Source organism: Amblyomma americanum, chromosome 7, assembly GCF_052857255.1.
Source record: "Amblyomma americanum isolate KBUSLIRL-KWMA chromosome 7, ASM5285725v1, whole genome shotgun sequence".
NCBI classification, from domain to species: Eukaryota; Metazoa; Arthropoda; class Arachnida; order Ixodida; family Ixodidae; genus Amblyomma; species Amblyomma americanum.
The window spans coordinates 5,894,748-5,909,154 of NC_135503.1; the positions used below are offsets into that span (position 1 = coordinate 5,894,748).

Consider the following 14,407-nt stretch of genomic DNA (forward strand, 5'->3'; position numbering starts at 1 on the left):
GAGGCACATGTGACGCGCCGTATCCCGCCTCCACTCTCCCCAAAGCTCGACTGGCTGGCGACTGCAGTGTCCATCTCGCTATCCGTCGCCTTCCACCCTCCCTTCCCTCTTTACAGAAAACAGAGGGTAATTCCCCCCTCTCCACTTTGTCTCCTGCCAACCGACGCTCACACGTCAACGCCGGACACTTTTATGCGAAGCATACTAGTCGCACAACCGAGCTCTTCCTTGCTGCGCCGCGCGCGGCCGCGTAGCTACCACTTGACCTACATCGGCGCACCACGTGATATGACGTCACAACAGCTGTGAAAGCTGGGGCTCGACTCGTGCGCTCGCTTGCGGACGCGCAGCCTCCGCCGGTGGCCTAACTCCCGCTCCTACCGCTAGGAGATACTGACGTCACGCAATTGTATAAAAGGCGACGCACTCGTTGAGTCAGTTGAGCAGCGAGATGTCGGCCAGGGAGAGGGCGGCACGCCAGACCGCAAAGCGCAAGTTACAAAGAGCCACGGAAACGGGAGAAGAACTTCGCATCCTAGGCTTAACCATAAGCTAAGCCAGGCCATTTTTTTTTGCTATAATGAGCGTTATAATGCTAACGTCTTAAAAAAGACGTTCTTCAGTGAAGGCAGCTATTGTAATTACGAACGGCAGCAATGGCATTTAATGCATGCTCACTAAAGCAAAAAAAAAAACGACGGAGCGAGGAGAGGAAGTTATGTACAATATATACGTGCCACTGACACGTGCGAAAAGCAGCAATATGTGCGCATACTGTTATGCTGACGTCGCCTGTTAGCAGCTGTCGCCTCAGAATACAAAAACTGACCCGATACAAATATATATATATATATATATATATATATATATATATATATATATATATATATATATATATATATAAACATCATAAAAGGGTACGATGCAGCTTGAAACTGAAGGGCAAAGAGGGAAAATGTATCAAGACGAATGAAACATGAGGTGTTGAAAACAGGACTTACACGAGGTGAGACGAGAGAACTGGGGTAAACATAGAAAGCATAGAACGTGCAATCAATTAACATCCCCGCCTTGCTCATTGACCCAAGCAGGGTCAATGAGCAAGCCCAGCAACATACTTAAATGTTGCTGGGCGCGCAGTGTAAGCCATCCTCTTCTGTTCATGGGCACTATTCCATAGATCTGCCTTAGTTCAGCGAATTCGATATATCGGCGACCTTCCTGACTAGCAAATGTTTCAGCGTACAACTGATCATAGGTGTAGCTTCTTTTTGTCGTAATAGCGCTCACGGTATACACTTAACTGCACACCGACTCTGCTGCAGCAGTAAAACTTGGCAGCTGGTGTATAGGACTATAATATACGTTGCAGAAACGTTTTTTCTTTTTATTTTCTAGAACCCCAGCAATGAGCATGACAAAGAGGCGTTCCAGTCTGTTTCACTGCTGCGAACGCCGCTTTGAAATGCACATCCGCCTCGTCGGGGTCTCCCATTTGTGCTTATCTTTCGCCGAGTTCCGGGAGCACGTGTGGCGGTGCGAAGCCTCATTGAGTTATCTGGATCGTCTAAGTTCGGATTTAGGAAGACTCAGTCGCAGGCTAGTTGGTATAGCACCATGGGATTCTTCACTGCATTTTACAGTTTGTGCGGAAGGGAACGAATATAGGGTTAATGGGGGCGTTTTTTCGACGTTCTGTTGTCATCCATTTGGCTACCTTGAATTCGGTCTCAGGTTCTTCTCAGGTTCGCGATAGCCAATTAAACTGGTCTGGGAAGCCACTTCTTTTCAGGCGCTGCAGCTGCGTGTTTAAAATCTCACCTACGCTGTGGCAGCAGGATTTTCTGGTAGCCTGCCTGAATAGATGAAAGAAAAAAGTTGGGCGACTTGGTACATATTCATTATCCACAATAGCGCGGAAAACACGGACAAAAGGCGAGAATAGACAAAACAAGCGCTATTTCAACTGAAATTTATTACGGGACGGCAAGAATATATACATCTTGGAAAATTACAAAAAACAAACAAAGGGAACCGGCATACAAGTCGTGAACTCATGCGTACGTGTCAAACAACAAAAACAAAAAAAAACACTCCGGCCAGATGAAGATAACACTGGACGCGTCCTTAATCGCGCTATCAATCAAGATGAGCACCCTTGAGGAAATTAAGTTCATTCTGTGACACCACTACAGACGGCCGAATGACGGAAGTGTCGCCAGAATTATGCATGTGATAGGCTTCCATTATTTCTCTATCCTATTGGTCCTTATGTCTAAAAAGAATGCTTGTAGCAGAAAATACCGGGGTGCAACCGCATGAACAAAGCCTGAATAGCTTGCCTGAGCCAAGCAGCAGCGATACCCTTCTTCACCAGTTTTGAGTGGGCCGAACCGTGTCGCAACATTCGTTTTTCACCAATTTTTTTTTTAAAGACAGAGCGTGCGCTCGGCGCTGAACGAAATGCTGAGATCCAAATTTGGCACTGGAGGGAACCAGTCTGTGGGACCTCCCAAAAGTGATTTCCTCACAAAACTGGTGAATAGGGCCATTGCTGTTTCTTGCTTTAGACCGGCTACCAGCATAGCTTGCTCTCACCAGCACACGTGACAGCTTAAACGTTTAGATGAAACGCCTGAAAATCAGTGCCTTAGCAGACCGGGGCTATCACATAACTGAACAGGAGATCGAATCAAGATAGCCAGAAGGATGACGGCCAAACGTCGAAAAAAACGCGACAAAAGGGTGCGATCCAGCCTCAAATTGAATGGAAAAGACGAAAAACGTATCAACAGGAATAAAACATGAGTGAAACAGCTATGCACGAAAAAAGGCAGGCCTGATGTATACCCTAATATGGTGGCATCACGCTGTCGAAGCGCAGCCGCCGTTAAAGATGCCAGCAGATCGCTTTGCAAGTCTACTGAGCTCTGGACTGACTCACGAGACACACGTGCTGGTGAAATACTAGAATGACAAAGACATTATCTGCGAAGAAAAGACGGGACTGAAACTAAGGGCGCGTTCTTCAACTGTTTTAATGATGCGTACCAGTTCTAATACAGGCCAAGAAAAGTGACGGAACAAGGAGCAACAAAAAGAAGGAAAAAATTGGCGGTGGTTTAGAGCTGGTTAAACCTGGAGTGACGCGATAGCTACAGCTGGCCGAGTGGAACTTGCTCAGTTGAATTGCAAAGTCAGTCTTACGCCGCTCCGTTTCGCTGGGCATTCCTTCATCTTCGTCCCACTTGACACGGCGCATGCGCACAGCTGTCGCAGCTCGGTTTCGCCGGCGCGCCGCGCCGCAGGCAGTAGCCACTGCTCCGCACCACGTGACCAACCACGTGACGAGCCACGTGATCAGCCATGGCACCGCGCCGCCGGCCACAGAGTTTCTTAATATTAACCAGAGGGAAAGCTGGCGGCGCTGCACCTGGACCTCCATGGGGGCGCAAATCATCATGGGGCGATGAGCTATTTGGTGCGGAATAGTAGGTTTTTTTCAGGAACACAGAGTGGAGTTACTGAGATGTCCCATTCCGTATCCACGGCGCGCTCCGCGTGCAAACGACTTCGGCATAAAAGTAGTGCGCAAAAGCCATAGTAGCGAAAACGCAACCGCACACGACGTCAATAGAAGGTTTTTGTTTTCCAAAATGCTGTGGAAAAACCGTTTAAAATTGATGAGGCGACAGCATATTTTAAAGAACATATTTCTTATTAAAAGCGCGCCTGTTAAGCAAGAAATATTGGCTTTTGTGGTCTGCAATGCTTGGCCAATAGGAGAGCAAGCCATTGCTTATTTTGAGCACAATTTGCATTCATATGCTTTTCTGCTCGTTTGTTACGATTTATAGACAGGATATTGAATGGTAGGACATTCTTGTTTATCGAACAACGTTTGTTTTTTCATTATTTTTTGGCAAAAAGTTGTAGTTCTGCAGTCGGTAGCGCTCCGCCCCATGATGCTTAGAGCGCCCGTGGTGGTACAGGTGGTCTCGAGGAAGCTCCATGCAAACTCCCATAGGGGGGGGGGGGGGGGGCAGCTTTCCCCCTAGTTAATAGTAAGATACTCTATGCCGCCGGCAGCTGCTCCACACCACGTGACCAACCAAGTGACAGCGTGGCGGCGCAGCCACGCTGACGGCTCGAAATGCTACCGTAACGTAGCTATCGCTACAAAACGCACAGTTTCACCTTTTTACCGTTGGGGAAGCAATGTACTCACGTACCGTGGTCCCTCGGCGCCACACCAGTACGCTTCTATTCTCTCTCCCTCTCACCGATGTCGCGAGTGATCGAGGATGCACGCGCTGTCGAACATGGGACTGTTTTCGCATTTAGCAGTGCGCAGCCAACTGTCCTCACGCTGCGCTTTGTAGGCACGTGTTTCCAGCAGCCCCTCGTTCACACAGCATGCGGTTTGGTCCACATGTGCCGTATGCCACACGACAACGGGTTCTTGTAAACATTTTCCGCGCACTCACGAAAAAAAACGCTATATACGTGCCCTTCTGCACAAATCGAAAAAGGCGGCGAAGAAAATTGGAGGGGACACTTAAGCTCCGCTTTAATATAGCGTAATGGTTTAATAAATGCCCACATATGCGGAATTGGTCATTCTGGACTCTATACATTCACAGCCCCCTGAGAGTCACCATACCACTCCTGGCGCAGTGGTACAGCGGTTAAACGATGCGTCACAGCCCTGCGATGGCAGGTGCTGCCACCGATGGCGCTTGTGCGACCCAGGTAGCTCTTCCCGAGCGGCCAATGATTACTTTAACTGCGACCCGCCACGGTGGTCAGTTTGCTCACAATCCGGCGGGCAAGCTGTGATGACGCCGCAAGGTCACGTGACCTGTGTTGCCCACCTAGGTTGCTTCTCCGGGAATTGTTCCCTCACAACGCCGACGACGCCGGATTTTCTGCACAACGGGAGCTTTAAAGGAGAAGAGAATATGCTACACCAACTATAGCCTGCAAGTAAGCCTTCCCAAATCCGAACTGAGACGACTCAAATAACTCAATGGGGCTGCGCACAGACACACGTGCTCCCGGAACTGGGCGAAATATAACGAGGAAGCACAAATGGGAGCAGTGCAGCTGCTAGGCTGACAGATCCCGGCGAGGCGGATGTGCTTTTTAAACCGACGATCGCAGCAGTGAAACAGACTGAAACACCTCTTTATCATGTTCATTGCTGGGGTTCTACAATATAAAAGAAGAAAAAACGTTTCTGCAACGTATAGCCCCATAGCAGCTGCCGACTTATACTGCTACAGCAGAGTAAAAAACGCTCCGATGCCGTTGCAGTAAAGTGTATACGGCGAGCGCTATTACAACAAAAAGAAGCCACACCTATTCAGCTCTACGCTGAAACGTTTGCTGGTCAGGGAGGCTGTCGATTTATCGATCTCTCTGAAGTGAGGCAGATCTATGGAATAGTGTCCATCAACGAAAGAGGGTGGTTTACACTGCGCGCCCTGCAACATATAAGTATCCACTCATACTGTACACATACTTTAACGGTTGGCTTTTAACGGCCACGCTCCTTAAAATCACGCAGGGTCAATTACCCAGGTGGGGATGTTAAATTGATTCCACGTTCTATACTTTTTCCGTTTGCCCCTGTTCTCTCGTGTCGCTGTCTCACTCGTGTAAGTCCTCTTTTCAGCGGCTCCTCAGGTAATGACTGGATAGCTATGACAAAGGGCACCGCCGCCACACTCGTTCTTGCTTCCCCGAGACCAACGGGGAACATAACTCGAGCGCAGCTTAAAGTGGCGTCTGCAGCGAAGCCATGCTGTGCTGATAGTCTCCCTTTAAGTGCACGCTTGGAATGTGAAGCTGGCGCCGTTTTAGAGGGCTCCGGATGACACAGGCTGGGATTTTCTTTTACGCACACTTTTTCAGCTCGCTCCCATCAAGGTGATGCCGCCGCGGATGGGTTGAACCCGCTACCTGTAGTGGCAGAGCGCCACAACTGCTACGCCGCCGCGGTAGGTGCAAACACAACGATGTCAGCAATTAACGGGCGGACATTGTAGCACATGCAGTTTGTCAATACATCGCGACGTGGTGTACGAGCGTCCGCCCGACTGCGTCTATCCCTATAGTACATATACTATTTCCTCGAAAGAGAGGAAATTATTTATTTTACTTACTTATTTATTGAATACTGCGGGCATACTGTATGCCCAAGCAGGAGAGGGAAATACATACAAGAAAAAAAAAACAAAGCAAGTACGATAGTACCGACAAATATAGATACCACAAAATACGCAATGCAAAGGTACAATTGAAAGTGCGGTTACAGTACAGCTGCTAGACCAATAATGAAAAAATCAAGAATGGTTAGAAAGCAATGGAGAGTTCTTCGGTAGAGCATTCCATTCAGAAACTTCTTGGGGGAAAAAAAAGAAAACATTTATTTGTGCGTGCAAAAATAGGTTTCAGGCTAAGGGTATGCTTATGGCGCGAGGCTCATATAGAACCATTAGCGATGTATAGCGATGAAAAGTCCTCAGCGCACAATCTGTACACCACGGAACGCTCACACTATCTAACCACAAGCGCACCGCACTGCTTTGAAGCAGGAGAAGTTAGACACAAATTTGGTAGATAGAGAAAAGGCGACAGCTGCAGGTTTGCTCAGCGGGGGAAAAAGTGCTCGAATTGGAATTTCGGTGCCGACGGGTTATTCTAAAAATACATAGGAAGAAACACGATATTCTAAACGTCACACTGACTCTCACGCATGGCGGTAGTAATGCAGCCCACAAGTAGGCCAGTCGTCACAACGTGCCCGCGCTGTGCAGAGATGCAGTGAAATGCGAGTACTGATAAAAAAGTGACCGATAAATGCAGTGCGTAACCTAAAGCACGCATATGCAATGGATCACCCCGCTCGATAATACCTAATAAAGCAAACTACAACAGGAGCATTTCAAACGCCTTGGCCTAGTGAACACCGTTGTGATGACGTTGAAAGGTCACGTGACCTCTCCCGACCAATCATTAACTACCACGGTAGGCATGATGGCATGAATACAAAAGATAAACTGCGCGAAGATGACAGGACAATTGAAGAGGCACAGAGATGCACACAACAAAGCGCAGAATAGGTTCTGTGCTTTGTGTGTGCGTCTCTGTGCCTCTTCTTGTCCCGTCGTCTTCGCGTTTTTTTTTTTTGGCATTCACTATAAAACGACTAGCCCAACATCCTTCCTTACTTCAATATGGTGACGTCACAAGATCACGTGACGTTGGAGGTATGTGAGCCTCCTGCTTTTCTCGACACGCCAACGACGCCGCGTTTCCCGCTGAACTGTGCACCTTCAACGCCATCGCGTTAAAAGCAACTGCAGTAGTCTTTCCTCTCTATGTATCTGCGCTGTTGATACCCATCCAGCATGCATACCTCGCAGCTACAGCTTGCCAAAATGTTCCAGCGAGGTGAGCAAAATGCTTTTGTCATATAGTATTCTATCACATTCCGTATGCTCTTTCTGTGTTTCCTAAAATGCAGGCTCAGCTCGTAGTGCTCTTTCAAAGCGCCGATCACGAAACCACCTAACCATTTGACACTACACAGGTGTATTAAGATGGGCTGGCTGGTTTACGATCAAGCATGAAACGGCCCGAAGAACGGGACCTTCTCCTCCCATGCCGTGCCGAGCCCATATTTTTTAGGTTCCCAAAATAAACCGCAGGTCGATGGTCAGCGCTCGTGGCGTCCGTATTTTCTTGTCCCGTCCTTTTCATTTTTTTTTATAATTTTACGTCACTGCGTTCAGTGGGGCTCGATGCAGGTATTAGATAAGCTGACTCATACTGCAACGCCGTAGGACAGCACACAACGCACTACGGGATGAGGACCCCAAAATGTGCCCTTTCTTTCCTCTCTCCGGTGTATCTTGCGCTCAGTCATAAATTACAAACGTGTATAAACTAAAGCGATCTTCCGCAATTCAAGGGCCGCCGTAAAATTCGACGGTCAATTGTTTTTTTTTTAAGCAAGAGGAGTTTGAAGTATAGACCGAGCGACGCCGCGCACTTGGCAAGCAAGAGAGACTCGAGAGGCCCCGACACAATGCTCGCGCCATGTGTCTTCCTTTTGGGACACACAGCTGCTCCATCACTCTCGCCCAGCAGCACCAGCGAGGCCGCCGACGTGCTTTTTGTCCGCCCGACAGACACAAAAACCGCACCGTACATGGACGCTGTACAACTGCGTGCGACACGTGATCGCCAGCAGAGAAAACGATCCCAAACAGCCCAGCACGACAAGCGCGAGGTTACTGTTGTGTCCCGTGTTCTCCAGTGGAGATAGTTGTTACAGCACACCGGAGGCCAATGACCTCTATTCGATGGCTGGCAGCGGTTCACAGACAGTACGAATGAACGTCGGAGGTCCTCATAATCATAACTCGATAGACATCCCTACAGGCTCCCTGTTTCCAGAAACCGGGCATGCAGGTCCGCGCGAAGCTTGGACGTCTGGGAACCAAAGCGTCACCTGTCGCACAAAAACAAACTTGTCAGGATATCTCAAAGTGCCAGCTGGGCCACATCGAGTCCACTATCGGCGTTGGCGCTACCTCATAGGAGGCACGCCCGTTTACTAAACTGCGGCCGCAAGAGATGGCCTTAGTTATGAAGAGGACCTTCACGACCACCATGATTAAATAATCCTGGCGGCTACAGCCAGGGGTTCAATCTTTCTGGTGTGATAACTTTCGTTAGGCGGAGGGAGGATAACCTGAACTCGGAATTGTTGTCCCACTACTCAGGAACCCTCGTCATGCAGCGGAACCGAATGCAAGAGCGCGCTAACCACAGCGAACATGCATGTTTACGAGCCCCGTGCAGTACAGTGAAGCCTATATGGTGCTCGATTAAAGACTCGGCGCCCACAATGCGCACTTGACGGCGTGCTGCGTTTGAGAAAAGGAAACCATGTCCAACGGCGTGTAACCAAAAATGTGCTAGATCAAAGCGAAGACGCAACAAGTGGTGCTTGTATACATTTAAAGTTTTATTTTAAATAAAATCTGACTACGCTTAGGTTACGCTACAGATGCCACGTAATTACGTCGTGCATCTCCAGCGATGGCAAGTGCAAACGTCGTTTTTTTTTTTTAAATCTCTGCCCCAGTGACCCCTTCCCTCATGGTACGGTCTGCAGGTGTCCACCCACTGTGAGACTGCTACCGCGCATTTCCTTTTAACTACCTATAACCCCTTACACATACGTGCACAGAGCGTCCCGGAGGAGTTTCATAGCGGCTAAAAGTGGTTAGCATTGTACAGAGGCCAAAACACTTGTCTAGAACTTAGCATGGAGGCGCGTTAAATGTATTACAAAAGAGACGACACAGGACAAGAGCAAACTTTCACAAAGAATTTCTTTTCAATAGCGCTTGCTTTCAGAAGTTACTTTAAGTTGTTTATTTCGAGTCTAGATAAGTAACTTATAAAAGCACGCGCGCTACTGGAAATAAATTTTAGCTGAAAGATTGCGCTTGTCGTCCTGTGTTGTCCCTTCTGTAACATAGCTGGCGCACCTCTATGCCAAGATGTATGACCAACTAGCCCCCTTTAAAGCTTTGCTATTGCCTAGAACGACCGAGCTGTGTGTTCCGCAGCTCTCAAAGCCGTTGCGACCAGGAAGGAACATGCTTACATCCAGACCATTTTAAACCAAATGTTATCGCTAGATCTCGCGTGTTCAGTCAAAAACGCACCCAGCACGCGTTCTAGAGAAGCGTTTTGCCCTCTCTACGACCCCGTGTCCCATCCGACGCTGCACGAAGCGCGCGGTGCGTGCATGCTGTGGTACACCGAAGAGCTACGTGTGGCCGGCGGGGACGCGCGGTATCTCTGGCGGAAAGTGTCCATAAATAGCTCCCGCTGTGAAACAAGCTTTGGAATGAATTTGCATTCTACATGTGCTTTGCAGAGAAAAAATAGCTGCGGTTTAGCTACTGCTGAACCTGGTTAGAGAGAGAAAGCTGTGGTGTATCGGGGAAGTAGACGCGGCTTGGCGTCTGTAACGTTGAGTGCGTTCTGCACACTGGACAGCGGGCCCACCCTGCCAGGTGGCAGTTAAAGTAATGGTAAATCACGAGAGGCTGGTCACCCAATGAACGCTGCGGCCTATTCCATCACCCTCTACCGGCGAATCGAAAGGTTAAAGGTCAAGTGGTGCGACACCATGGTGGACCACATATATAGCCACACTTGACCCCTGGTTGACATGAAGGTCAACCGGCAACGCATGGCGAAATCGGCTTTACCTAGCGTAGAGAAGCTTTCGCTTCAAAATGCTGGGTAAATAAAATCAACTGAAACCGGCTAATAGTACCAGTTGACCCCATCCAGTTCGTGCCAATGGCACACAGTGCAGTCCAATTGCAGGCACTGCAGCCCAATGGCACACATTGTAGTCCAATGGAATATACTGCAGTCGTAACATGCCGCGGTGGCTCAATGGTTTTGGCGCTCGGTTGCTGATCCCAAGGCCGCGGGTTCGATCCCGGCCGCGGCGGCCAAATACAAGAACGCCCGCGTGCTGTGCGATGTCAGCGCACGTTAAAGAACCCCAGGGCGACTACATAAATCCGGAGCCCTCCACCACGGCGTCCCTTATAGCCCATCTGTCACTTCGGGACGCTAAACTCCACAATTTACTTTTTTTTTTACACACTGCAGTCATGTCTTGAATCCGGAGACCCGTATTCAGCGCAAGTTGCGTGCATGCTACTGTGGGGTCGTAAATCGACTGCCGCTCTTTATGGCGACGGTGCGGTACAGCTACGAACAGATTCTAAGCTTTGCACAATTTGCATGCACACAACCTAAGTAAAGAACCTCGGAGGCGTAGCTTCAGCGATTCCTTTGCCAACAGGACCGAGGTCCAAACTAGCACTTTGGTTTGCTAAAGCCATCCTAACATCGACAACGCAGCAGGGGCGACAGAGTCAGGTGGACGGATGGGAGTCTGCGGACATAGGCTGGCCGCAGCTGGCACATGTTAGGGTAGATGGGAGGGAGAGTCCTCGCTCCCTCAGTGCGCGTAGTTGAGCTGATGGTGACGAACAGCGCAGAATTACACAGGAATCGAGCAAACAAATGTGGTGGAACATGACAGCATGTATCTATAGACCTTAAATTCAATTTAAATTCGATGGCACTACTAACATCGTACCGAATCGCTGAGATGCCATCCATCCGGTTCTGATCGCATGAAAAGCGAAGGCTGCGTTCGTTTTTGTTTTATTTTTCCAGAACACTGGAGAATAAGTTTAGTAAGCAAACGCCAGGTGTGTCCACAGTCAACACAAGGGAGCCTATGTGCCCGAAAGAAAACACGAGCGTCCAAAGAGAAAACGACGCCAAGAAAAGCGTCAATGCCTGGATAGACAAAGAAAGCAAACACGTGATTCAAGCTGCGCGAAATAGCGCAGCGTCCCTGCCGGAATCGGGCTACCTGCGCACTTCGCTGCACGAGGTCATCATCGCGTACGACGCCGCAAAAAGCCCGTCGTCTCGTCCGGCAGCGGATGGGGCGGGCACAGCGACTGGGCACGGCCTTTCTTTCCTACAGAGGCCGGCCAGACGAGCTGTTGTGACGCCGGCAAACTGGTTCGTGCCGGCCGGCAGACACCACAGCGCCGCGCTTTTCCACGCGGGGTCGGACCATTCTGTCAGACCAAGGCAGCAGCGACCAGACGGGAACAGCATTTAAGGCCAGAGCTGGTTCTTGCATTTTTCTGCCTTCCAACTGCAGCACAGCGATGGCTGCAGATAAGCGCCAGCGGCTGATGCTGCAGCCGCTGCAGATAAGGCCTTACACACTGTAAATATGTGTGAACGCGGCAGGGCTGATGAGATAGGAAAGCGAAAAAGCGCACGGAAAGCCATAAGCTAGGCTATCACAGCGCGCACCGAGGAGCTTCGGTTGTGTGCATATGTGCTACAGCTCTCCTGCACGACTTCTCCCATTGTATTAAGCATGAAGCATGCTTTTCGCGCATTTCTGAGAGATTAAGTTATCGGATGCGTTGTTTTCGATTCTTCAGACACTGACCCAGCTATCGTATTTACTGACAGCCGCGGTAAGAAAAAAATGGCAGTACATTAATGAAGTTTTGCACTTTACACGAGGCAGTCGTGCCGCCGCACCCCCCCCCCCCCCCCCTAATCTGTCTAGACAATGCAAATTATTTATAGTGTCGTCTTTGTGCTTTCAACTCCCGTGGTGCAGTTAGAGCCTTGATGCGACCTATACTGTGAGCAGCACGATTCCAACAAAACTCTTCCGAGAGCACGACGAAACGTAACTGATACAGCGCAAAAACGCGCCGGGATGGCACGCACATGCACGTGACATGTAGAGTGCCGAATGGCTCATCCAAAGCGGGAAAGCGAAATCCATTCATCTCCACCGATTTACGAAACAACCGGTAGTCCGCACAGAAATCGCATTTCGACGCCAAGGACTACCGTAGACCGTAGGGTTGAAAACTTTCAGACGACTGCGCGGCTACTGAAAAGCGGCACATAAGTTACTTAACGTACGCAGAACTTCCCATGCACTGCAATTAGTTACGCGGCCACGACAGAGTTGCAACGCAGGCCAAGAAGCGGCGAATTATGGCGAGAAAGTAATCGTCCTCGGTGGCAACGACTGCGGCGTGCCGAACGGGTTTGGCAGCTTAGAGCGCGGAACAAGGCGTCAAAAGGGGCTGGGGAAGCCGTGCTGCACTACGAAAGCGGCCTCAGTGAATCGTGAAAGCGAAACCGCGTTTTTGCGAAACGGTCAGGAAGTCGATTCCCCTTCAAAGTGACACGCCCCATAGACATCTGGGCGCCGGGCCCAAACAATTTCGATTTTGTTGCACAACCATGCCACAAGCCTCACGCACAAGACGCGTCAATCAAACAAAAGGCGAAGACGATACATTCGAAATGATCGACTGCAATTCCCATCGTTGGTTGGCCAAGAGGCGTGATGATAGATCGGCAGTCTGTATGTGCAGAGGTGATTATTTCGAAATCCGCGTCGATGCAACTACTTGATGCGAATAAGTAACCTTTAATATTAACTTCTTCTACATACGAACACTGTTCGGGCGTTCCTAAAACCGAATCTAATTCAAGAAAGCGGATCACACACCGCGCCAATTGACGGCCGTAATAAAGCGTTATTTCACTAGGTTTCACTTCACCGAGGAACTTTGGTCGTCCCGGCCAAGTTTTCACTTAATGCATCGAAATCGTCAACACCAGGGAAGCCGATATCGCCTTCTATGAACGTCCACCGATACAGCCCGTTTAGCAGGGCAGCTTTATCCCGGGTTTGAAAACGACTCGGCGAAGGGCACGCGATATGAGCTGAGTGCACTTACCAGAGAAATGCATCCTGTTATGTCCGTGACACCGTCCCGAAGAAACAGCGTGCGCTATCGGCGTTTCTTGAGCATATTCCAACCAGTATTGTTCATCGAAGTCCGCGTTTGGCCGTTGAGCTCGCCTCACATCGTAGTGAACCTGTGGGCATCACGTTCCCACACCTGACCCGGTTACCTCGCCGCTATTGTTGTTGCGACGACAGGCTGCGCCAGCGGCATTCTTGCGAACAAGAGACAATGGAAGGCTACTCGGCTATCAAAGGGTGACCATTAGTGGCCGGGAAAGCAAATCACAACGGCGAAACATGTCACGGACTACCGCCACTAACGCGCTGCTCGAGCTCCTTGCGAATATTTGCTGATGTTCTTCAGAACAGGTGCAACGCTGCTTCTTTACTTATTGGAGAGATGGCGCTGCAAGTCTGCCAGTTTGCATTTATGGCATCTGACTAAAAGTAAGTAAATGAGCTTGTTTCTCGAGTTTAAATAAAATAAAATTTATATTACGTGATTTACGTAATGATTACGTCAATGTGAAAATTATTTCACAAATTCATATTATTGTTTGCTGCGCATTGCCGCCAGTAAAAGATGCTCAGAGAGCAGCCATTTTGAGAAAGACTTGTCGCCCGACCCAAAACCCAAAGCTTTTCTGTGGCTGTGAACAAGCTCCATGGAGCGGTTTTTGTTCAAGCATAGTAATAAAACGAACGCGCCGCATTCACTGTAAGAATTATAGATAATAAAGCGTAATTTGCTTGCAGTAATTATATGAACATAACAGAATAGAATAAAATTAATTAGAATTGAATTTCTTTTTCGTACAGTGCCCGAGGAGAGTCCACTGGCGGTGTTGGTGGCGGTATGACAATTCCATTAAACAACATTTAGGTCAGGCTTTGAGCAGGTTCTGGGCCACGGCAACGAGGGCGCGGTGCAGGGTGTGGTCACGGGAAATGGAGCATGATGGAAGCCGGGGAAAACGATAG

General features: G+C 49.2%; 1 protein-coding gene across 1 annotated transcript in view; it reads right to left on the minus strand.

The window, feature by feature from the left end:
- Window positions 1-13,790, minus strand: part of LOC144098331 (beta-1,4-mannosyl-glycoprotein 4-beta-N-acetylglucosaminyltransferase-like) — a 37,361-nt gene extending 23,571 nt beyond the window's left edge. The window contains exon 1 of the mRNA XM_077630889.1: window positions 13,416-13,790. Within this exon, the coding sequence (XP_077487015.1) occupies window positions 13,416-13,428 (13 nt within the window). The 5' untranslated portion in view covers window positions 13,429-13,790. The remainder of the gene's footprint in view (window positions 1-13,415) is intronic.
- Between the last annotated feature and the right edge of the window lie 617 nt (window positions 13,791-14,407).